The sequence below is a fragment of the Gorilla gorilla genome, chromosome 9, assembly GCF_029281585.2.
Source record: "Gorilla gorilla gorilla isolate KB3781 chromosome 9, NHGRI_mGorGor1-v2.1_pri, whole genome shotgun sequence".
Taxonomy (NCBI): Eukaryota; Metazoa; Chordata; class Mammalia; order Primates; family Hominidae; genus Gorilla; species Gorilla gorilla.
In genome coordinates this window covers 67402184-67428352 of record NC_073233.2, presented here as the reverse complement: position 1 = coordinate 67428352, position 26169 = coordinate 67402184, and the positions used below count along the sequence as shown (strand labels likewise).

Here is a 26169-nt window from a genome sequence, read left to right as displayed (position 1 = left end):
CTTGGGAGGCTGAGGTGGGGGGATCACCTGAGCCCGGGAGGTTGAGACTGCAGTGAGCCAGATCACGCCATTGCACTCCAACCTGGACGACAGTGAGACCCTGTCTCAAAAAATAAAAATAAAAATACTGAAAGGAGCAAAACTGTGAGTACAGCTTTCATGATGGAAGCAGAACGGAATAAGATTGGAGAGAACTGGAGTGAGATGCGTTGGAAGTAAGGTCTAGCTCCAGAGCAGCTGATAGAGGGTTCTGAAGATTGTAATCTGTGCTGTAATGGGATTCCAAAACAGAAAAAATGATGCCAACATACCAAATGCAGAAACAACCTTAATGTCAGTGCTACAGACTTTATAGTAGTGTGCAGTAATAGCAGACATAGTTAAGATAAAAGAGGAAATGCCCCTTCCTCTTCCCTAGCCTGTTTTCAGCACAGCAGCCAGAGTGATTCTTTTAAAAGTTAAGCCAAATGAAAATTTCCATTGGCTTCCCATTTCAATCATAGTGGCCCAGAATGAGCTCCCTCCTCATGACTTCTTGACCTCATTTTCTTCTACTCTCCCCACCCTGCTCATTCCATTCCAGACACAGTCCTCCTTGCCGTTTCTCAAAACCATCAATCTCTCACCTTAAGGCCTTTCTTTATACTGACTGTCCCTCTGCCTGGAACCCTCTTCTCCCAGATATCCAAATTGCTAACCCTCTTACTCTTTAGAATCTTTGCTCAAATGTCATCTTCTCAATGAGGCCTACCTCTGACCATCTATTTAAATTTTCAATCTGCCTTTCTTCCTTTATATTCCTATAGCAATTTCATCTTCTGGTATAGTATCTAATCATTATGCTTATTGTCTATCATCTCTCTCTTTCCTGCTTGCATAAAAGTGTTATGAAGGCAGAATCTCTGTGTCTTTTTGTACACCATTGTATCCCATGCGTCTAAAACAGGGCTTGTCACATAATAGATGCTTACCAAATATTAATTGAATGGAACGAATGGATTCAAAAGCATGTAAAGAATGTGGCACTTACAATCTAAGAGAAAGTTGTATGCTAATGCTATGAGTTTTAACTTCCCTTTAAAGTTTTTGCTTGAAATGTCATAGAATCTCAAAACCAACTAGTAGTACTATACATATCTATCACCAATTTGGGAAACAGTTTCAGAATATAGTTTGGACATTATTGATAATGTTTTAAGCTATTAATTCACATGTTTGAATTTTATTCCTGGTATAATGTTATTTGCTTTTACTTATAAAAAGCACGCTTTATGTGTCCCTTAGTTTAAACCTTATTTTCTGTTTCTAAGTGTAAACTTAACTTCCTACCTATCTTCTGGAATTATTCATTTGGTTAGCAGAAGAATTGTGTAGGCCGGGCGTGGTGGCTCATGCTTGTAATCCCAGCACTTTGGGAGGCCGAGATGGGTGGATCATTTGAGGTCAGGAGTTTGAGACCAGCCTGGCCAGCATGGTGAAACCCCACCTCTACTAAAAATACAAAAATTAGCCAGGTGTGGTGGTGGGCGCCTGTAGTCCCAGCTACTCCAGCTACTCGGGGGGCTGACGCAGAGAATTGCTTGAACCCGGGAGGTGGAGGTTGCGGTGAGCCGAGATCACGCCACTGCACTGCAGCCTGGGCGACAGAGTGAGACTCTGTCTGAAAAAAAAAAACAGAATAATTGTGTAAAACTTTTTTGTACCACTATGAACTATTTCTTACATGAACTGTGTCATCTTATAGATGATGATTGGCAGGAAGCACATGAGCGCCTGGCTGAATTGGAAGAAAAGCTCCCAGTGGCAGTTAATGAACAAACAGGCAATGGAGAGAGAGATGAAATGGACTTGTTGGGTGACCATGAGGAGAATCTGGCAGAAAGGCTCAGTAAGATGGTGATTGAAAATGAACTAGAAGATCCAGCTATTATGAGGGCAGTGCAGACCAGGCCAGTTTTACAAGTAAGTAAATTACTGTGATTTGAGAACTATAGCAGACTAAAAATTAAAGTGAAGTATTGAACTTTGCCATTTTATTTTATCTATTATAATGAGAGATTTACATATGCCATAGAAAATTGATAATGTATTTCCTGATGATAGCAGTTCTAGAGATAAACTTGGGGAATAATGTATATTCTGGAGCCCTATAATTTCATATTCTAAAGCAGCTTGAGGCTCTTTTGGAACCTTGTTCCCCAGCAGCAGATAAGTCACCCAGAGAGTATACAGCATTTCAGACTCTGTATGTTTTCCTTTTTTGTTAGCCCCAACCAGGAAGTCTGAATTCCAGTATCTGGGATGGATCTGAAGTTCTGAGGCGAATCCGAGGACCACTGCTTGCTCAGGTATTAAATATTTTCTCTTTACATAAAATTTATAATATCCAAAAATTTTAAGTTCCTGTCGTCATCCTTTCCTTACTGAAGGGGTTTATAGGTCTTTCATTTGCTAGAATTATGTCGACTACTGCATCCAGCACTTAGCTATGCCTTTCTTTAGCCTCCAGGGTAAAGGTTGCAAGGGAGCCATTGGAATTTAAATTTGTTAGTGTATGATTATGATTTGAATCACTTAAAAAGTCATATCTGAGCCAGGCGCGGTGGCTCACCCGTGTAATCCCAGCACTTTGAGAGGCTGAGACGGGTGGATCACTTGAGGTGAGGAGTTCGAGACCAGCCTGGCCAACATGGTGAAACCCCATCTTTACTAAAAACATAAAAATTAACCAGGTGTGGTGGTGGGCACCTGTAATCCCAGCTACTCAGGAGGCTGAGGCAGGAGAATCACTTGAACCTGGGAGGCAGGGCGGAAGTTGTAGTAAGGCAAGATTGCGCCACTGCACTCCAGCCTGGGCAACAGAGTGAGACTCTGTCTCAAAAAAAAAAAAAAAAAAAAACAACTCATTTCTATGCAAAACTATAGGGACAGAGAGGTCATCAGTGTTTACTAGTGGTTGGACATGGCAGGAGGCGTTAACTACAAAGGAACAATACAACGGAATTTCTGGGGAGTGATGCAACTGTTCTTGCTCTTTCTTTCTTTTTTTTTTTTTTTTTTTGAGACCAGGTCTTGCTGTGTCAACCAGGCTAGAGTGCACTGGTACAGTCATAGCTCTCTGTAAATTTGAACTTCTGGGCTCAAGTGATCCTCCCACCTCAGCCTCTTGAGTAGCTGAGACTTACAGGTGCATGCCACCATGCCTGGCTAAATTTTTTTATTTTTGTATAGATGAAGTCTCGCTGTGTTGCCCAGGCTAGTCTCAAACTCCTGGCTTCAAGTGATCCTCCCACCTCACCCTCCCAAGGCGCTGGGATTTCAGGCATGAGCCGCTTACCAAACTCAGAGAACCATATACCAAAAAGTGAATTTTACTATATGTGAATTAAAAATAAATAAAAAGTTAAAAAAATTTCTTAAGGTATTTTTGGCATCTGTAGAGATTACTAAAACATACCAAGTTAGTTAATTTCTATTTTATTTTACCACTTCCTCAATTAGGAAATGCCTACAGTGTCTGTATTAGAATATGCTTTGCCTCAGAGGCCCCCCCAGGGTCCAGAAGATGATCGGGACCTTTCTGAACGTGCATTACCAAGGCGGTCAACTTCACCTATCATTGGCAGTCCTCCTGTTAGAGCTGTCCCCATAGGCACCCCACCTAAACAGATGGCTGTACCCAGCTTCACCCAACAGGTACCTCTCATTAACAAGCACACAGCCCAGGATATTGGGAATCTGGGCAAAATTATTTGGAAAATTGGTGATGTTGGGTGGAGGGTGGAAATTTTGGGTAGGCATTAGATTAGAAAGAAAAATAGCTAGTTAGAGGAGAAATTAGTACAAATAAGAGACACATTCCCTGATACTCTTTGCTGCTGCTATTGCTGCTGCCTTTTAATTGGGGGAGAAAAAAGGGTAGTTAGCCACATTTATCACATATATCCTTTTTAAAGTGTTTTGCTGGCTGCCCAAAACATTGTCAGAGAGATAACTGAAAGCTGGGGGGAGTGGGAACACACAGCATTGTCCACATCCCTTTTTACCTTTAAGATATCCCTGCTTTCCCTAGAGCCTGTGCAGTCCTGTTCCATAGACTTTCCTCCACCTGAAACCAGCAGCTGAAAAGGAAGGCCAATTTGGAAGGTATGGGGGGAGGGTGGTGTTGGTATGGCCTAGTTAGGCTCAAATCCTATGAAATGGTGGAGTCACAATGTATCACAAAAGTGCTGAGCATGGCGGCCATATCACAGGGGCTTCAGAATAGGACTTAGTTAATCCTCCAGCTTTCTTATCATTCCTTCTCCCTCAGTGCTACCAAAATATATCCTCTTGGAGAGAATTTGCAAGTCAGAATATCTGCTGGTATCTCCCTCAGACAGCATGGAAGGGTGGGGATAACTGGAGAATTAGCTAAATCTTCCTCAGTTAATGCTGACACTTTACTTGATTTGTGAGAGAAAGTGGCCCAAGGTTCTGTATTTGAACCTGTAGCCATAGCAATTTGCTTAGAAGTAGGGCTTTGCATTGAGTTCGTGTCTCTACCAGTACTTGAGGGGAGGGAGTGTAGGTGGAAGAAAAACTGATTTCATTGAGTGTAGTTGTATATATGTTTGTCCTGATAGATTCTGTGTCCGAAGCCTGTCCATGTTCGGCCCCCAATGCCACCTCGTTATCCTGCTCCCTATGGTGAGAGGATGTCTCCAAACCAGCTCTGCAGTGTCCCGGTATGTCACTTTAAGCCTAACAAAAATGTGCAGTATGTGTTTTCTGATCACTATTTGTAAGATCACTGCCAGTATTTAGATTTGCTGACATCTCCTAAATTATACCTATTTTTTATAATCTCCTTACTTAAATTGCTGGATCTAATTGTCCCCAGGTCAGAGGACAGTTATTTCTTACATCAGCTCTTTTCTTACCTTTAAAAATCTAAACTCATTGTGATCATCTGGTTTCTACCATTTCAGTCCCATGTTCTACTGCTTCTTTTTCATGTCACATGGTCATGGTGTTTTTATAATTTCTAGCATTACTCTTTTTTTCTATTCCAGAGCTTGACTCTATAATTTGAGAGTTTTTATATCCAAGTTTATACTGCATTTCTGCTGAGTTTCCTTATTATGATGTACCCCCTGTTTTATAGCATATTCTTTTTTTTTTTTTTTTTTTTTTTACCTTAGAACTCTTCCCTCCTGGGTCACCCTTTTCCTCCTAGTGTTCCTCCTGTTCTCAGCCCCCTCCAGAGAGCACAGCTTCTTGGAGGAGCACAGGTAAGCCTGTGATTAGCCCTACCCATAAAGAACTCTCCTACTTTCCTAAAGTTCATTAGATAATAGCCCCTTTTTTTGCTGTTAATCACTACTTTTATTTTTGCCTTTACTTTTTCAAACAAAGTTATTGATGGAAAACCGTATTCACTTTTCTGTAGACAAAAGCAAGGGGACTTGCTGATTGTCTAAATCTAAGATCTTCTTCCTCTTTGTAGCTACAGCCTGGACGGATGTCTCCCAGCCAGTTTGCACGGGTCCCTGGATTTGTTGGTAGTCCACTTGCTGCCATGAATCCCAAGTTGCTACAAGGGCGAGTTGGGCAGATGCTTCCCCCAGCACCAGGCTTCCGTGCCTTCTTTAGTGCTCCACCCTCCGCTACACCACCTCCACAGCAGCACCCTCCTGGCCCAGGACCCCACCTGCAAAACCTAAGGTATGCAAAATCAGTGCCACTGTTTATCAATTATCAGCCAAGTCTCTTGATTGTGGATGTGTAGTTTTATAAGTCTCTTGATATTTGCTAACTAATAAATTCTAAGATGTTATTGGATCCTCAAGTTGGCAAACATGGAAATGTTTGACAATCTCCAGGCTTTCTTGTGAATCACATTTTTCTCACATTACCAGAGGGTATGGAATACAGTGACAGATGCCGAAAAGTCAGCTAATCTTCACACTAGCTAAGCTGTTTGCTTTTATCCTCTGGTTTTATGACAAAAGGGGTTCAAGTTCCTGTTTCAGTGAAGTTGTGTTTTATTACATATCATATTGTGGCAGTCAGGATTTTCAAGAGACACACGAGAACCAGTAGAGGAAAGAGAGCAAGAATGTTCATGTGAGCAGGTTTTATTTTAAGAAATTGGCTCATGTGATTATAGAGGCTGACAAATTCGAAATCTGTAAGACAGACCAGCAGGCAAGAAACAGGTAAAAGCTCAAGTTGCAGTCTTGAGTTTGAAATAAGTACAGCAGGTCAGCAGTCAAGACGCTCAAGCAGGATTTCTGTGTTCCAGTTTTGAGGCAGAACTCCTTCTTCTGGGAAACTTTAGTTTTGTTCTTAAGGCCTTCAACTGGCTGGATGAGCTCCACCCACATTATTGAGGGTAATCTCTTTTGTAAGGTCAACTGATTATAAATGTTAATCACATCTTTACAAAATACCCTCACAGCAACATCTAAACAATGTTTGACCAAATAACTGGGTACTAAGGCCTAGCCATATTAACTATCACACATACATCTTTAATGACATTCCCACATAGTTGAAGCTGAGTACGTTAAACCTACTTAGAGACTTCTGTTAAACAGAAGCAAAAAGAAAAAGAATTATACTGCTTTACTCCTAATTCACTCAGATTTCATGATCACCCTTTTAGAACTTGGTCTTTGTAGAAGATATGTAAAAATATGACTATCTTTTGCTTCTAAAAGGTCTCCTTAGAATAGACTCTTTTTTTTTTTTTTTTTTTTTTTTTATGTTTTTGAGACTCTGTCTCACAGGCTGGAGTGCAGTGACCCACACGATCTCGGCTCACTGCAACCTCTGCCTCCCAGGCTCAAGCGATTCTACTGCCTCAGCCTCCCAAGTAGCTGGGACTACAGGCGCCTGCTACCATGCCCAGCTAATTTTTGTATTTTTAGGAGAGACAGGGTTTCACCATGTTGGCCAGGCTGGTCTCGAACTCCTGACCTCAAGTGTTCCACCCGCCTTGGCCTCCCAAAGTGCTGGGATTACAGGCGTGAGTCACCATACCCAGCCCGAATAGACTTGTAGTCCCGTAAGGTAACCTGTATGAAGTTATCCTCTACTGACAACATTCTTTAAAATTTCAAATCATCAGGATGACCAAACTGAGAACCTCTTTTCTGTTTTTCTTAGATCTCAGGCCCCAATGTTTAGACCGGACACAACTCACCTTCATCCACAGCACCGTCGACTCTTGCATCAGAGACAGCAACAGAATAGAAAGTAAGTACTCATCCGAGTCCTTTATGGCTTCTTAATTCAGCTTTTAATTTTAACAGTGTAACAACATGCTATTTAGTTGTTTTGTTTTTTTAGTAAGTTTACTTCATATCCATAAACCTGGATGTATTATCAACATGTAAATATGAAAAGCATAATATTGAGTAAAGAAGCAAGGAACAGAATTATATGTACCATTTATGTAAAACTAAAAGGCACACGGATTAATACTGTGTAATATTTAAAGACAGACACACAAGTAATAAACGTAGAAAAACATTTCAGGGAGGATACATACATACCAAGGGCATAATAGTGGTTCCTCTATGAAGGAAGAGAAGCTGGAAACTGGGTCTAGAGGGGTACAACAGGGCCTCTTGTCAGTGTAGCACTGTGTTATTTTAATATTACTTTAAAATATTTGAAGCAAATTCAACCAAATACATTTTTTTCTATTGGGTCTAGGTGATGGGTAAATGGATATTTATGATAGTATTTGCTGGGCTTTTTCTCTGCATTTGAAATATTTCATGATTTTTAATGAGTTAAAATAATTTATGTAGACTTCAGAGCTAAATCGCCTGTGTTAAAATCGCTTAGTCCACCACTAGATGTATGGCTTTGGACAAGTTACTTGATCTCTCTTGGCATTGATTTGTTGTCTTAAGTGGGGAAGAGAAAACTACCTACCTCACAGAGTTATTCTAGAGCTTATACAAAAGTCCATAGGTGAATATGCTTAGCATATGGTAAGGTACTCAGGTCTTAGTTTTATTTCTTCATTATTTATTACATAGCTCTTTCCTCTTAAATCCTATTAAGACTTAGTTCTTTTTCACTCCCCTTTTAAGAAAAGCAAATGGGAATCTTTAAAAAAAAAAAAAAAACTGGCCTGGTTTATTCCTCTGTTGTTAAAAAGCGTAACTAATTTGCCCACATGGAACGAATGTGGTGTATGTTTTTCAGTCAGCATCGGAATCTCAATGGTGCGGGAGATAGAGGAAGTCACCGGAGCAATCATCAAGATCATCTCCGAAAGGATCCATATGCCAATCTCATGTTGCAGCGGGAAAAGGATTGGGTCTCTAAAATCCAGATGATGCAACTGCAAAGCACTGATCCCTACCTGGATGATTTTTATTACCAGGTAAATACTCTGTGCTAGTTTTGAGGATAATAGTTTGGGTCCCTACACTGGTGAGGGTATTCATTTAAATATTGGTACAATTAAATATTTGTAAAATTTTCTTTTGAGGTACTTAGCATCTTGCACTATTCACTATCAGTATATTTCTAGAGCTGAACTTGTGTTACTGTCACTGGCATAAATTATTTGATGGTAAACAACAGTCATGTTCTGTGCTTGTGTTACAACTGAAATCATCTTCTCATGGTAGAATTACTTCGAAAAACTGGAGAAACTTTCAGCTGCTGAAGAAATACAAGGTGATGGCCCTAAGAAGGAGCGCACCAAGCTTATCACCCCTCAGGTGGCCAAACTGGAGCACGCCTATAAGCCAGGTAAGGTCCTCATAAGAAAAATGCCCATAATAAAAGAAATTTGAGAAGCTGCTGATGTGATTAAATATAGACAAGTGTATATGTGGAAGGATATGCAAAGATGTTTCAAAGTGATTTTAAAAGTACCATTGTTCTTAATAAAAGCAAAAATCAGCCTTTATTCACGTCTGGACTGAACGCTTTGACTTGCCTTTTTAGGTCCTTTTCTACTTGAGATTTCATGATTTTTTAAATGTGTTATAATTTTCAGTACCCCTAAAATAAATAAGGGGGAAATACTTCAGATTTTTATTGTGATAATTATTGTAACAAAGAGAGAAAGGATAGATTTTGATAAGGGGTCGCTTTAAATAACATTGACTTTTTGTCTTTTTTTTTTTTTTTTTTTTTTTTTTGAGAAAGAGCCTTACTCTGTTGCCCAGGCTGGAGTGCATTGGTGCCATCGCAGCTCGCTGCAACCTCCACCTCCTGGGCTCAAGCGATTCTCATGTCTCACCCTCCTGAGTAGCTGGGATTACAGGCGTGTGCCACCACATCCAGCTAATTTTTGTATTTTTAGTAGAGACGGGGTTTCGCTATGTTGGCCAGGCTGGTCTCGGACTCCTGGCCTCAAGTGATCTACCCCTCTCGGCCTCCCAAAGTGCTGAGATAACAGGTGTGAGTTACCACACCTGGCCTAAATGATACATTGAGTTTTGCAGTAAGTTATTAGACTATGAGTAAGGGACAGAGGAAAGTAAAAATCTTCTTTGAACACTGCCTGCCTGCATTGCTGACTTTTTATTTTGTTGGATTTTTTTTTTTTTTTGTCTTTGCAGTGCAATTTGAGGGCTCTTTGGGAAAGCTTACCGTTTCTAGTGTGAATAATCCCCGAAAAATGATTGATGCTGTTGTGACATCTCGGAGTGAGGATGATGTAAGTGTCAACACAATTGTCTGTTTAAGAACATCTGATTTGTGACCACTTCTTTTGGGGTCACCATGGAATGAGATCAGGCATGGTAGAGTTGTTTGTAGTCTAACCCAGGGCCTCCCACCTCATCATGCATTCTAGTTTTCCACAGATGTGCTGCAATATTAACACCTTAATTTCTAAGGCAGCCAGGCAGGGACTAGGGTGGCAGGAGTCTTTGGATTGGGTAGCTCTGGCTGCAAACAGCATGTATTTACTCCAGTTTGATGTTTAAAAAAATTATCATTTTCTATGTGTTTTAAGATTTTCAGGAAGAGGATCAGAAAAAATAATTAGTACTAGCACTAGGCTTAGTACCTGGGTGATGAAAGAATTTGTACAACCCCCATGACACAAGTTTACCTATGTAACAAACACACGTACCCTATAACCTGCACGTGTACCATTGAACCTAAAATTAACGTTTAAGAAAAAAAAAAGATTTTCATATTTCATATGATTTCCTTATCTTCTACTAAGATTGCCCTTTGCTTATCTGTGAATGGAATTTAATCGTTTATGGATTGATTCAGTCAACTTTGACCTTTGTTCATACTAGGGTTGTTTTAGATTATTAACTTTCAGAGAATCAATTATCTTCTCAAAGTATTGTCACAAATGAACCTACAAATGCGCACTTGGTAAATTATTTTAACAGAGATAAATTTGCATTGAATAGTCTTCTCTTTTTTAGGAGACGAAAGAAAAACAAGTTCGAGACAAGAGGAGAAAAACCCTTGTTATAATTGAGAAAGTAAGTTTAGAATTTGTTGCTGTGGTTAGTTTCAAATACGGAACTGTCAAATGTATGTATATACTAGAACTGAAACAGTGAGCAATCAGTCAATGTTCTTTGGTTTTAATTCATGAATATATTGCTGGTAAGTGACTATTGTGTACCAGATAACTCTGGAAAGGATTATGGTATGTTTCACCTATTGGCATCATGGAAAGAACACTGCAGTTAAAGTTGGAAGTGTATTGGGTTTTTGTCCAAGCTTATTCAGTTAACAGCTGAGTGTCTGGGCAAGTCACCTTTCTAAGCCTGATAAAATGGGAATGAAAATTACATTGTCCTACCTGTGGATTAATTTAGTTCACAGATATTTACTGGGCACTATTCTGGGTGCTGAGGAAAATAATGGATATTAATAGTTGATTTGTGAAATGTAAATACCACATTGTAAGGCCATACACCATAGTGGTTAAAAGCATGGACTCTAGAACCAAGCTGTAAATCATGTCTTTTTCCATTTCTGAGTCTGTAACTTGAGGCAAGTTATTTAACCTTTCTATGCCGTCCTCAGTTTCTTTATCTGTAAAAATGGAGATGATAGTAGTAGTTTTCTCTTTGGATTGCTTTTTTTTTTTTTCCCCTTTTGAGATGGAGTTTCACTCTTGTTCCCCAGGCTGGAGTGCAATGGCGAGATCTTGGCTCACTGCAACCTCCGCCTACCGGGTTCAAGTAATTCTCCTGCCTCAGCCACCTGCGTAGCTGGGATTATAGGCATGTGCCACTATGCCTGGCTAATTTTGTATTTTTAGTAGAGATGGGATTTCTCCATGTTGTTCAGGCTGGTCTTGGACTCCCGACCTCACGTGATCCGCCCATCTCAGCCTCCCAAAGTGCTGGGATTACAGGCGTGAGCCACCGCATCTAGACTATTTTACTGTTTTTGCCTGCTAGAATAGAGGTCAGAGAGAGACGATTTTTTAAGTTATTTCATATGGTTTTCTACATTTAAAAAAAAAAATCTCAGTCTTTCTATAATGAGTTTGTATTCGTTTGTCTTTAGCTAGTAGTCCTAAACTGTGAAATTGTTTAACTAATACTGTGGTTCTGACCTAGCATGCTGTGGCCTGCTTTTGTCTCCCTGCTTAGACCTACAGCTTACTCCTTGACGTGGAGGACTATGAAAGACGTTATCTCCTAAGTCTGGAAGAAGAGCGACCTGCCCTAATGGATGACAGAAAGCACAAAATTTGTAGCATGTATGACAACTTAAGGGGGAAATTGCCTGGACAAGAGAGGTGAGCATTGTGCAGTTTGAGGAAAACATTAACTGGACTCCTTCCTCTGTCATAACTGGATTTCATACATTTTTGCCTTTTAGGTACACTTCCCTACCATCTCTGTAAGCTCAGAATCTATCCTTTTAGCCTAACTCAAATGCCACTTCATTTAAAATACGAATTATCTTTTCCAGTGAGGAAAGAAAAAAAAAGTCTTTATCCTGAATTTATTCATTCAACAAATACATAGTATCTGATGGGGACAGTGCTAGGCACTAGAGATATAGTGGGTAATGTTATTGGGTTTTTGTGCTTACAGATTGCACCTGATTTATGATTACTAGCATGTTTAACCTTGTAATCTTTATATATTTCCTTTATTACTAAGATCAGATGTACAAACATTTATACTTCCTGGGATTTCCACAAAATATTTATATCCTATCGAAACCCTTTAGTCTTCCAATGGGGAATCCCTCACCTACCCCATTATCTGCAAAAGAATCTTGCTAATGTTAAATGTTCTGTAAATCCTGAATACTTATTCAATGTATTCAAGAGAACTACAACTTCTAATAACTCCCTTTCTTTTTACCCGTTCAAGAGAATTGCTTATCCTTCTAAGCCAGGACATACACAAAACCAAACATAAGAATAAGCACTTTCTTTTCAACACACCTTGTCTGGAGTTAGGCTGACAGGGAACTGGTTAAATAAATGGTTTATCCATAGATTGGATGTTATGCAGCCATTAAAATGTATGTAGTTGAAATATATTTATTGACATGGAAATAAGTTGTTGAGTGAAAAAAGTCAAGGTACAAAACCATATGAATTATATGGGCCCATTTTTTTATGAAAGAAAAAATATATAATACAAAGCAAAATGTTGTTTAAAATGGTAACTAACACTAATTAACTCTGAGTTGACGAATGTTTTTATTTTCTTTTTTCTTTTTTTTTTTTTTTTTTAAGCTGTTGCTGTTAACCATATGGTATTTGTGTGGTTACTTAAAAGTTAAGAGAGGAGGCCAAGCACTTTGGGAGGCTGAGGTGGGCAGATCACTTGAGGTCAAGAGTTCAGAGACCAACCTGGCCAACATGGTGAAACCCTGTCTCTAGAAAAATATAAAAATCAGCTGGTCATGGTGGCGGGCATCTATAATCCCGGCTGCTCAGGAGACTGAGGCAGGAGAATCACTTGAACCCAGGAGGTGGAGGCTGCAATGAATCAAGATAGCGCCACTGCACTCCAGCCTGGGTAACAAAGCGAGACTTCGTCTCAAAAAAAAGAAAAAGAAAAAAAGTTAAGGAAATTAGTGCATACAGTTGGCCAAGTTTTTTTAACCATATAATTTGTGAAATGATTATTTTCTACATTTGTAAGACCTGAAAATTTACTTTTTATTTGGTTGAGATTTGGAGAAGTGAGTCCTACTGTTTTATAGTACAGGTTATTAGAGAATGAAAATGAATGCAGTATATTCATTCAGTAACATCTAAGAGGAAAAAAATGAGGGTTTCTTAATTGTTCTTGCTGACCTAAGCTGGCATTTTTCTTCCTTGCAGGCCTAGTGATGACCACTTTGTACAGATCATGTGTATCCGAAAAGGGAAGAGAATGGTTGCCCGTATTCTTCCTTTCCTCTCCACAGAGCAAGCAGCTGACATTCTCATGACAACAGCCAGGAACCTCCCTTTCCTTATCAAGAAGGATGCACAAGATGAGGTGACTATGCAAGATGGGACATCTTTCTTTTGAGTCTTTATAAGTGATAAGATTTCTAGAATGCAGACTTATTTTCCTCTCCTCTTCCCTTTTGTATTTTTGTCTAATCTTTGGCTGTGTGATTTGATTATTTAAAACAAAACCTTTAGTATTTCGGGCCTATATTTTTAATCCCATATTTGATGGAACAGACTATGTTTCTAAACATGAGAAAAACAACAATTCCCTCTTACTGGACATAGTTGTAAAGATGTGGTCTGTATCAGAATTACTTGCGTAGATAATTCAACTCCACCCCAAACTGCTGAATCAGAATTTACAGAAGGATTAGGGTTTTTGTATCTTAGTCTCCAGCTGAATCTGATGTTCACTGAAGTCTGAAAACTTATAGTCTTGGGTACTTTGCTAGATATGAAGTATCATTCATTGTTCTGTTATCAGTAGCTTAACATTAGCCTGTAGACTTAGTTAAATGGTATCCCACAGCAACTGAGCTAGTCCCCTTTTGGTTTTTTTTTTTTTTTTTTTGAGACAGAGTTTTGCTCTGTCACACAGGCAGTAGGGCAATGGTGTGATCTCGGCTCACTGCAACCTCCGCATCCCAGGCTCAGGTGATTCTGCCACCTCAGCCTCCTGAGTAGCTGGGACTACAGGCATGCGACACCACGCTCGGTTAATTTTTTTTTTTACCTTTTGTAGAGACAGGGTTTTGCCACGTTGCCCAGGCTGGTCTCAAACTCCTAGACTCGTGCAGTCCTCTTGCCTTGGCCTCCCAAAGTGCTGGGATTACAGGCTTGAGCTACTGTGTCCAGCCCGAGCCAGGCCTTTAAATAATTTTTATCATGATCTAAACTAGGCTGGAATTTTAACATGGTTATCACATGTACAAGTTAATTCTTGGTTAGAGTTTTTCTCTCCTTATCCTTGTCATAGCACACCTGAAAGATGAGCAAAATTTAGAATAGTCTTAAGAACTTCAAAATAAGAAACTGATAAAAGTGGGACAAAGGATGAATATTAGTGCAAGATTCAGAATAGTAGGATATATGGGAGTGAACCTGTTATAGACTACAAGTTGAGTAATAACGATCTAAGTAATGAGTCCCCAGAAAACACAGAATACCTTATAAATGGTATGCTATGAAAGGGAAATTATTCTTTCATAGATCCTTGAAATGTTAGCATCTGCAGAAGAAATGAATGAGAAGTTTAGGTCTCATTGAAAAAAGTGAAGTGGGTTGGGACAAGTATATATTTAAAAGATTTGGCTGGGCACAGTGGGTTACGCTATAATCCCAACACTTTGGGAGGCTGAGGCAAGTGGATCGCTTGAGGCCAAGAGTTCAAGACCATCCTGGGCAACATGGTGAAAACCTGTCCCTACTAAAAATAGAGAAAAAAAAGAAAAAAAATGAGCTGGACACAGTAGTATATGCCTGTGGTCCCAGCTACTCAAAAAAAAAAAAAAATTCCACAAATGAAAAATGAGTTGGGGAAAAGTTCCAGTATTTGAGGTTTATCCTAGAAAATAGAAGACCAGACTAAAAAAGTAACAGCTACCTTAGAGCATATAATTTGCAAGCAGTGTAATGGGCACTCATAATCCCACCAGAGCTCTTGTGTGGAAACAAGTTTGGGAGATAATTTGCTGAATATTTCTATGTGCCAGGCACTATTTTACCTCCTAGAAATACAACACCTAGTTCTAGGTGCTAAAAGATAAGAATGCAAAAATTTCTGCTTTCATGGAGCTTACCTGCTAGGAGGAAAGCTTGGCTAAATACCTAGGCTGATTTTTACCCTTATGTTTTAAGGAGTAATAAACCACATCTCTAAATACCATTTTCTTGAAGTAATAGCTGGTTCTAGGTCTGAATCATGAAATGTACAAGATATCCTGGAATATCTAGTGCCAGAAAGCAAGGAAGTTAATAGATTACTAGAGTCCTGTCTAAAGGATACACAAACCAACTTCAAGGGACTCATACTGGCCAAAAGTGGAATAATTTTCATCAGAAAGAACAGTTACAGCAGTAGATTGAAATATATCCAATATATTTAATGAGTTAATAGTGTTAAACATATATTGATCACCTTTGGAGACTACTAGGCCATCAACTCACTATTCAGAAAATTGGTAAATAAAGGAAAAGCATTTATCCTACCTTTCCATTACAACCAAATGCCATGGTAATCAGAGAGTTGATAATACAAAGTTCTTTGTAGGAGAATTTTAGCTAATAAATACAAAAGAAATGACAAAATTAGAAAATAACTGTTTTTGCAAGCCTCAACAGAGAAGCAGTCAATCTAGACAGCACTCATTACTGGCTGCTAAAAGCATTAGGTAAAAAGTGGATGGGGAACTTTACAGTGGTTGGAGCAGCCTGGCAACACCTGAACCCATTGATGAACTCTTAACACCTCTAAGAGTGGGACAACCCAAGCACTGCGCTTTTTTTTTTTTAAAAAAAAAAAGGAAATGAAGTCTCCCTATGTTGTCCAGGCTTGTCTCGAGCTCCTAGGCTCAAGCAGTTTTCCCATCTCTGCTTCCTAAAATGCAGGGATTACAGGCATGAGCCACCATACCTAGCTCTTCTTGACATAATGCAATGGAAAATACACAGTTCTATCCATGACGTTTTCTCACATGTCCCTCCCACATCCTACTGAACCTGAATCAAATAAACCTGTTATTCTAACTATCCGTTTAGGAGGGAAACAGAGGATAGCAGAACCTGCTAAGTGACACTGCCAACATGCAGTTTGCCAAATTCAAACTATAGAACAAATGACCCAGTTTCTTTAACAGATAAATAACAAGAGAAAAGGGCCAGTGGCAGAAGACCTGTTAGAGAGATTTTAAAAACCTTACCAGACAAATGCAATGTGTGGATCTTGTTTGAACCATAATTAGCACAATAATGGTTCTAATACAAAGTTCAGCTGCTAAAAGATATTTTTAAAAGCATTTGAGGGAATTTGAATTTGAAACAGATACTAGATGATATTTTAAAATTCTTTCCTGAGAAATGGTCTATGAAGAAAAATTATTGTTTATTTTGTTAGGTATGATATTGTGAGAGATTTTGTTAGAAATACAAACTGATGTATTTTGGGATGAAATGATATGATACAGAAGGAACAGATTTAATAAGATTGGCAAAATGTTGATAATTTGGTTGATGTTGAAATTGGGTGGTGAGTACATGAATGTCATTATGCTGTTGTTTGTATTTTCATGTATGTTCTAAAATGACAATAAAAGCTTTTTTAATTTATAGTAGACCACAAAAAATATTTTATTCCCCATTTGCAGTTGCCATTTAAAGTAAAACCAGCCATCACTTTATACCATGGGCATTGATTGTCTGGAAGCACTCTTGATTTCCTTTGTTGTGTTATAACCTAGTTATTTATATTAATAGTTCTTTATTTTAACTTTCCAGTTGGCTACATGACAAAAAGAAATAAATGACTAGAAGGCTGGAATTCAACAGCCTTGGGTTCTGGCTCTAGCTGTGGCTATGTAACTCCAAACACTGAGTTTCTGATCACTTTATAGATTCTCTAAAAATCTATAAAAATTGGCTAATTATTTCTTTTCTTCCTCATTGAGCTTTTATACAAATAAAAGAAAATACATTAAATCTGAAAACACTTCTTTTGAGACAGGGTGGGTCTCACCCTGTCACCCAAGCTGGAATGTGGTTGTGCAATCATAGTTCAATGTAACCTTGAACTCTTAGACTCAAGCAAACCTACCACCTCAGCCTATTGAGTAGCTGGGGACTACAGGTGAAACTTTTTTATTTGTTGTAGAGATGAGGTCTCACTACGTTGTCCAGACTAGTCTTGAACTCCTGGCCTGAAGTGATCTTCTGCTTGGCCTTTAACCTATCTTGGAGTGCTTCTCACAGTATATTGAAATGGCCAATTAACCCATATCTTCTCTGCTGTACTTTAGATCCCTGAGGTTCTGTGTCCTTTTGCCATTTGTTTTTAGCCCATGGTGCCTGGCATAGCGTAAGCATTTAAATATTTATGGAATTAGTTAAAATATTGATGTTTTAGCATCAATATTTGGGAGTGATTTTTTTTTACACCTTTGGTTTTTTTTTACACCATATGTATTTGGGAGTGATTTTTTTTTACACCTTTGGTTCACACAAGTCATGGTGTTTCCAATGCAAATTGAGATGAAAAAGTTCTCAGTAGATAGCTTAGAATTCATTGTTAAGACTCTAGTCATATCTGCCAGACTTGTGCCTTAAGTGGTTGAATATACAAATGAACATCCTTCCATCCATGCCCTTGGTGGGGGGTAACTGAAGTAACACGTGCCAGGATATAACGCTTTTATTTGTTTTTTGTAGGTGCTGCCATGCTTACTGAGTCCCTTCTCTCTCCTCCTCTATCATCTTCCATCAGTGAGTATCACCAGCCTTTTGCGACAGCTAATGAACCTACCTCAAAGTGCAGCTACACCAGCACCCTCCAATCCTCACCTCACTGCTGTGCTCCAGAACAAGGTGATCTTGCCCTTTTAACTCCTTGAACTTTGTGAAGTGTCTTAATTTGCGTTATAGATTAAAATAATGGCTGCTGTATCTCTAGCAACTTGGGAAAAAGGCTTCTTTCAGTCAAGAGTTACATTAAGCTCCTAGTAACAGGCTAGAAATAACAGTGTTTTCAACAAAATGGGATTTTATGTGTCTAGTGTGAAATAAATTTGATTTAGTAGCTCGACAGAGTCATCAGGGATCCAGGCTTTTTCACTTTTTTTCCTCTGCCATTCTTACCAGTGGCTTCCATGTTCATTATTCCTCATGGTCCAAGATGGCTGTGGAATTCATGATTCAGCTCTACATCAAGAAGGACGGGTGGATGTGGAGGGCAAAAAGATGTGGACCAGCTGTCCATCTTCCTTATTGAGACCTTTTCCAGGAGTTCTAACCAGAAACTTCTATTTACTGTTAATAGCCAGGACATTGTCACATGGCCACACCTAAGTGCAGGGAAGGCTGGAAAATATCTTTTAGTTTATGCCATTGTCATGACACATAAGAGTTCTGATAATGGGTAGGAAGGCATATTAGGCAATTAGCAGTCTCTGTCATAACACTATGAATAGTAGAATCATCCATTTCATATTTTATTTGCATCAAGTTAAAGATTCAGAGATTCCTAGGGGAAACATAATATGAAATAAAAAATATGAATTTTTAGTCCTTCCCTGCTACTGTCTAGCTTTGTGACCTTGGACAGATGATATCACATTGCTGAATCAGTTTCCTGGTCTGTAAGATGGAGGTGATGATGTAGACTTCATAGAGTTGTCCTGGTACTTAAATGAGATAACAGTTGTAAGTGGTTCGATATAATGCCTGGTACATAGTAGTTACTCATTAAGGGCCATTCTATGTACAGTAGAGATGAAAAAGTGGTCTCAAGGCCTCTTGCTCCTTTGCACCAGAAAACCTACCAAAGCATGACACTAAAGGGCAGTATATCAGAGGCAGAAGAGGTGACAGTGCCTCTGGGGTTCTGGAGTGATCCGGAATGTGCCTTTCTGTTATTTGGTCTCTTAGTTTTAATTTTAGTAAAGGCAGTAGTATTTTTTTTCTGAGAATAACATGAAAAGGGATTTTTTTTTTTTTTTAATCAGGGTCTGCTCTGTCACCCAGGCCAGAGTGCAGTGGCACGATCTCGGCTCACTGCAACCTCTGCCTCCTGGGCTCAAGCCATCCTCCCACCTCAGCCTCCCAAGTAGATGGGACTACAGGCACATGCCACCACGCACAACTAATTTGTGTATTTTTTGTAGAGGTGGGGTTTCGCCATGTTGTCCAGGCTGGTCTCAAACTCCTGAGCTCAAGCTATCAGCCTGCCTCGACCTCCCAAAGTGTTGGGATTACAGGTGTGAGCTACTGCAACCGGCCATGAAGGGAAATTTTGTGGAAAAGTGAGTGAGTCTAGAAAGTTGGAATGGAATCCCAAAGTACTGCCAGCCTTCCTTTTATGATCCATTTATAGCTATGAGTCATATATTTAACCTAGACCTTCTTGTCCCTATTTGTATTTTCTTTTTTGAGACAGGATCTCACTCTGTCACTCAGGCTTCAGTGCAGTGGCACAGTCACAGCTCATTGCAGCCTCAACTTTCTGGACTCAAAGCGATCCTCCCACCTCAGCCTCTTGAGTAGCATGTGCCACCAAGCCTGATTGACTTTTTTTTTTTTGAGACAGAGCCTTGCTCTGTCACTCATGCTGGAGTGCAATGGCGATATCTTGTCTCACTGCAACCCCTGCCTCCCAGGTTCAAGCAATTCTCCTGCCTCAGCCCCCCAAGTAGCTGGAATTACAGGTGCCCGCCACCATACCGGGCTAATGTTTGTGTTTTTAGCAGAGACAGGGTTTCGCCATGTTGGCCAGGCTGGTCCGGGGCTCCTGACCTCACGTGATCCACCTGCCTCAGCCTCCCAAAGGTGGCCTGGGATTACAGGCATGAGCCACCACACCTGACCATTTTTATATATTTCATACTCTAAAGCATGTTGCTGAATTTTAATTATAGATACGGGTATACGTCTGTTTACCCTTTCTCTCTTTTTATTTTTTAGATTTTTATTAACATTCTCTCTAAGACTTTGTATTTCCAGATAGAGATGTGCTTTTTAATGAAAAGTTTCTCTTTATACCATGTTTATTTCAGTTGTCCTTATTTGTATATTTTCCTACAGTTTACACCTTGTTTCTTAATTCAAAATATCTTACTGTAATGCTTTTTTCTTATTTTTTCCTGATTTTTAATTTGTGTACCAAAATTGGTCTTCACTGACTTTCTTTTTTAGCCTATTTCAGTTCTCATAAATAGGAGAAAAGTCAAATTCTACATTATCCATGGCAAGGAAAAACCATCTTTTAACCTCAGCATGGGGAACAGAGAGGCGTGTTGGACACCATGACTTTCCGTTTCTGTTGGCTGCGCCTGGTCACTGCTATGGCAGAATAAAGCCTGGAGAGAGACATAGCCTTTCAACTCATGCTTGTCTGATCTTTACCTGGTTTTACAGAAAAGCACAGTAGTGAGGTTATTTTGATTTAGAGCTGTTCCCCATCTGATGCCAGGATCCCTTCAACAGTGGTGGAGGAGGTTTAGACGCAGTGTTGAGTTTGATTCCCTCTGTCTTTTCTCGTAGTTTGGCCTGTCACTGCTCCTCATCCTCCTGAGCCGTGGTGAAGACCTACAGAGTTCAGACCCTGCTACAGAATCAACACAACATAATCAGTGGTCAGTGTGGACTGTTTCTTCTCTTATTTTAAGTTCTTTGAGGTAATCTTTTAAATTTTTTTCTCCTGATATTATTATGGGTCTTCCCTGTCAGGACGGAGGTGATGTTCATGGCAACACGAGAACTTCTACGGATTCCCCAAGCAGCCCTGGCCAAGCCAATCTCTATACCTACAAACCTAGTGTCCCTCTTTTCTCGCTATGTTGACCGGCAGAAACTGAACTTGCTGGAGACAAAACTGCAGTAAGTTTGAAACAGGAGAGTTTCACATCTCACTAAAGTTGGGACTTTAGAAGTTATGGTTGGGAGGCTGGGTACGGTGGCTCACACCTGTAATCCCAGCATTTTAGGACACCCAGGAGGGTGGATCACTTGAGGCCAGGAGTTCCAGACCAGCCTGACCAAAATGGTGAAACCCTGTCTCTACTAAAAAAATACAAAAATTAGCCAAGTGCGGTGGTGCATGTCTGTAATCCCAGCTATTCAGTAGGCTGAGGTATGAAAATCATTTAAACCCAGGAGACAGAGATTGCAGTGAGCTGAGATCACGCCACTGCACTCCAGCCTGGGTGACAGAGCAAGACCCTGTCTCAAAAAAAATAAATAAAAAGAAGTGATGATTGGGGTGGAGGGGGGAATAAAACTGAATTTGGTGGAAGAGATTGACTTTTTATTAACTATTTGTGTATCTGTTAGATATAAAACACTGAACTGGGTACAACAGGGCCTTCATAAAAGATGACCAAATGCTAAGGGTAGAGAAATATCTTGGGTATTTTGTTATGAGAAGTCTTACAAAGATGTAACTGTAATATGAAAGATTGCCTTCTGTTTTAACTCATTTATACAATTTTCCTTTCTCTCCTTTGTACCCCTAGGCTAGTTCAGGGGATACGATAAAAGATCTCCAAATGTGTCCTGTACCTCCTTTTGGCCGCCACCTGCACTGCTGCCATCACCAATGGAGTGTTTTTAATGAGGGAGGGAAGGTAGCTTTTTCCCCAAAGCAAAGTCTTGTGGGATCGATTCCTGTTTACAGGAGTTGTCTCTCTCAATGTCAGATATTTCCCCACTGCTCTATGAAATTTGGCTGGGTGATACTTCTGCTGGTTTCTTTACCTTCTGTGTTACAGTTCTGCATGTCCTGCTTTTACTCAGTTCTGTTTTGCATTTTCTTTGCCCTAGAGACACAAGTGTGATCTCTCCCTTTATCCCTCCACTACTCCACCTCAGAGTAGATTGTAGCCTGCCAAAGCATTCCTTCCCTCATCCTATTGAAGTTGTTTTTTCATTGCCCCATAATAATATGACTATAGAAGAGCCAATTAAGTAGAAATCAAGATATATACACACACACACACACACCCCATACATGTATTTACGTGGTCTTCAGAGGGTCCTTAAAGAATGAATTTTAGATTGAAAAATATTTAGTTGTCTCATTACCTCTTCTAAACACAAACCAGCTGATGTATTTTAATCTGTTTCTGTTCTATCTTGTAATTAATTTGGTGGGTTCTACTTGTTTTAACATAAATAAAGAGTATGCAGCACGTTTAATAAAATCAGAACTCTTAATTGGCTTATGCCCAGGTCTAGGCTGAGAAGTCCTTTTTCTTCTTCCCACCTTTATTTCCTTAGTTTCTGTCCACCTTAATCGAAACAACACATGGTTATGTCTTTTTCCTGCTACAACTACAGGGTACTTGAGCCTTTCCCCTCAAGTGCATTCGAAGTCACCCAGGATGATCCTCACTAGTAGCCTGCTTTGGCAGTGTGGCTTTTTGCACACTTGCCCTGTCTTCCTGAGACTACTTCAGTAAGCCATGCTTCCTTCTTCCCCACTTTTATTTGGTGTCATGAATAGAAACTTCCAAATGTAACCATGGAAGCTAAGTTTGGCCTGCTTTGCTTTTTAGTCTCCACACCATGGGCAGAACTGCTGTCTTTACTACTTCATCTCACCCAAGTCCCGTTCCCAGGTAGCCAGGGGCCTGGGTTTGAATAATTGCAGGGCCAGCCTGCCATGATCTTTCTCACTTACTCCTCTCCCATTCAGCAATCAACCAGACTAAGGAGTTTTGATCCCTAGTGATTACAGCCCTGAAGAAAATTAAATCTGAATTAATTTTACATGGCCTTCGTGATCTTTCTGCTGTTCTTACTTTTTCGAATGTAGTTGGGGGGGTGGGAGGGACAGGTTATGGTATTTAAAGAGAATAAACATTTTGCACATACATGTATTGTACAACAGTAAGATCCTCTGTTAAAACCAGCTGTCCTGTTCTCCATCTCCATTTCTTCCCATGCTGTAACCCCAGGCTCCACCAGCTGTTCCCCAGTGATGTTACCTAGCTTCCCTCTACCATTGTCTACTGACCATTTCCACTACATGCCTTTCCTACCTTCCCTTCACAACCAATCAAGTGAATACTTGATTATTATCTCTTCCTTACTGTGCTTTATCTTTTTTGTTTGGTTTGGTTCTAATTAATGAAAATAAAAGTTTCTAAATTTACATTTTTATAGGGTATTGTAAATAAAAACAAATTGTATACTTAAAAATGAGTGCCTGCATTTCTACTTTGTTACCTCTGAATATGATTTTTATGTTTCTAGCATATTTAGATAGACTGTCAACTTCTTGATGTTGGGGATTAAAGATATTATTACCTATATTTTTACCTTTTTAATTTTGTTGCAAAGAAGACAAATATTTTTATATAATAACTTGTCTTTAAAAATCTAAGATGCTTTCAGTTTCTCCTCCCCCCATTTTAACTATACGACAAAATTATAAATTGTAGTAGATAAACTGTAGTTTGTCTTCTCCATCCTGCCCATCTCTAGGCATTGAGGAATCTGTCCCCCTTTAAGAGACTCATGTAGCCCAATGAGGCATTCAGCTGCCTTCATGCGTAGTATTTACTTAGTTCTGAGCATATTGTATTTCAAAACTCATCTCTTCAAAGGAGATGGGAAAAGGTTGGTCATTCTTTATAGTGAATTGTTTTATTATTTCAGACTTGAGTATCATTTTTACTCTAAAATGCTCAAGATAAAAGATTCAGCAAACACATAGAAAGGGGCAAAAAAAAGTGGGGTTTTGTTTTCAAGACAGGGTCTCTGTCACTCAGGCTGGAGTGTAGTGGCACAGTAGCACAATCACCACTCACTGCAGCCTCGATCTCCCAGGCTCAAGTGATCCACCTCAGCCTCCCGAGTAACTGGGACTACAGGTGTGCACCACCACACCTGGGTAATTTTTATACTTTTTGTAGAGTCGGGATCTCCCTATGTTGCCCAGGTCTTGAACTCCCAGGCTCAAGTGATCTTCCCACCTTGGCCCCCCAAAATGCTGGGAGTACAGGTGTGAATCGCTGCACTCAGCCTGAAGGTTTTCTTCTTTTTCTGAGATGAGTTTCTCTGTCACCCAGGTTAGAGTGCAGTGACACAATCATGGCTCACTGCAGCCTCTACCTCCCAGGCTCAAGCAGTTCTCCCACCTCAGCCTCCCAAGTAGCTGGGACTACTACAGGCGGGTGCCATCATGCCCAGCTAAGTTTTTTGATTTTTAGTAGAGATGAGGTCTCGCTACATTGCCCAGGCTGGGCTCAAACCCCTGGCTCAAGGGATTCTTCTGCCTTGGCCTCCCAAAGTGCTGGATTACAGGAGTGAGCCTCCAGAGTTTTAAATGATAAAGAGACAGGAGATAATTTAACATTATTAGGTGCCTACCTACATAAAGCTTATTTTTTTTCCTCATGAGGAGATGGGTTCCTTGAGGTTCAGTAGCTTGTGGAGGTGACGCAGGTAATGGGCAGCAGAGCAGGAGGCTCATACAGCATATTATCGCTGTAAGGAAATAAAATTATCTTCCAGTAAAAGATTTATTCACACCTCTTAACATGAAACACTACAGGTGTTATTAGATAGCCCTGCTTTGTTAGAGTGGACTGGCCCAAGGATGCCCCTGCTTTCATGGAAGACAAGATTCTAAATGTCAGACATGAAGAAATCCCTAGAGATCATGTAGTCCAGTCCTCACAATTTGAGGAAGCCAAATCTCTGAGAGTGCAGTGACTTGCCCGAGGTGCCACAGCTGGCTAGTAGTAAAGCCAAGAAAAAAACTCATATGTGAGGCCAGGTGCGGTGGCTCATGCCTGTAATCCCAGCACTTTGGGAGGCTGAGGCAGGCAGATCACCTGAAGTCAGGAGTTTGAGACCACCCTGGGCAACATGGTGAAAACCCATCTCTACTAAAATTACAAAATTAGCCGGGCATAGTGGCACATGCCTGTAATCCTAGCTACTTGGGAGGCTGAGGCAGGAGAATCACTTGAACCCAGGAGGTAGAGGTTGCAGTGAGCTGAGATTGCGCCACTGCACTCCAGCCTGGGGAACAAGAGCAAAACTCCGTCTCAGTCTCAAAAAAAAGAAAAGAAAAATTTGTACATGGGATTTTACTATGTTGCCCAGGCTGGTCTTGAACTACTACTGGGTTCAAGTGATTCTCCCGACTTGGCTTCCCAAAGTGTTGGGATTACAGGCATGAGCCACTGTGCCTGGTCACAAATGACTTAAAAGTCATCAGCCACTATACCTGGCCCTGGGCAACATAATAAAATCCCATGTACAATTTTTTTAATTATTATTTCTTAAAAAGTAATTTGTAAACCTCAGAGTAACTAATGAGGACAGTGTTAACTTAAAAAAAAATTAAGTGATGCACTAAAATAATTTACAAGAATATGGCACAGACTTGAAAACTGATACTAATGCATGTAATGTCCTATGTAAGAAAAAGAAGAACCTGATAAATAATACATAGGTAATAAACTCTAATGGGTAATAGGTACAGCCTTGTGAATAAACGTTCACAAAATAAAGTGCAAGTGAATAATATTAAGAACCTCACCCCGACTGGTAATCAGAGAAGTAAAAAGTAAATGTTTTTATCCTACCAAATTAATAAAAACTTTAAAAATAATGTTAGAATTTGGGGCTGCCACTCACTGGTGGGGGTAAATGTCTACATTTCTGGAAAGTGCTTTCACAGTGTGGAGCACTTCAAAGTATTCTTAGCCTTTGAACAATTACTTTGGCTTTAGAAATCTAAGAAAATATAACAAAGCAATGGTACTTACCACAGCTTTCCTTATTTTTATTTTTTGAAGACAAGATCTTGCTCTGTTGCCCAGGCTTTAGTGCAGTGGTGCAATCATAGCTCACTGCAGCCTTGAACTCCTGGCCTCAAGCAATCCTCCCACCTCAGCCTCACGAGTAGCTGGGACTACAGACACATGCCACCTTGCCCAGCTAATTATTTTATTTTTTGTAGAGACAGGGTCTGGCTCTGTTACCCAGGCTGGTCTCAAACTTGCCTTGGCCTCCCAAATGATTCATTAGAGGCATGAGCC

General features: G+C 39.9%; 1 protein-coding gene across 3 annotated transcripts in view; it reads left to right on the top strand.

Annotated features, from left to right (window-relative positions):
- Window positions 1-23314, top strand: part of PATL1 (PAT1 homolog 1, processing body mRNA decay factor) — a 31867-nt gene extending 8553 nt beyond the window's left edge. For 2 of the 3 annotated variants that reach the window (XM_004051252.5, XM_019037162.3), the window contains exons 3-19: window positions 1745-1962; window positions 2268-2348; window positions 3502-3696; window positions 4626-4727; window positions 5184-5273; window positions 5489-5706; window positions 7153-7242; window positions 8206-8386; window positions 8637-8760; window positions 9579-9676; window positions 10407-10466; window positions 11595-11743; window positions 13295-13454; window positions 17831-17986; window positions 20657-20748; window positions 20843-20992; window positions 21628-23314. In XM_004051252.5, coding sequence (XP_004051300.1) covers window positions 1745-1962; window positions 2268-2348; window positions 3502-3696; window positions 4626-4727; window positions 5184-5273; window positions 5489-5706; window positions 7153-7242; window positions 8206-8386; window positions 8637-8760; window positions 9579-9676; window positions 10407-10466; window positions 11595-11743; window positions 13295-13454; window positions 17831-17986; window positions 20657-20748; window positions 20843-20992; window positions 21628-21649 — 2186 coding nt within the window. In that variant the 3' untranslated portion in view covers window positions 21650-23314. The remainder of the gene's footprint in view (window positions 1-1744; window positions 1963-2267; window positions 2349-3501; window positions 3697-4625; window positions 4728-5183; window positions 5274-5488; window positions 5707-7152; window positions 7243-8205; window positions 8387-8636; window positions 8761-9578; window positions 9677-10406; window positions 10467-11594; window positions 11744-13294; window positions 13455-17830; window positions 17987-20656; window positions 20749-20842; window positions 20993-21627) is intronic. The other variant, XM_019037163.4, reaches the window with a different exon arrangement.
- The last annotated feature ends 2855 nt before the right edge of the window (window positions 23315-26169 follow it).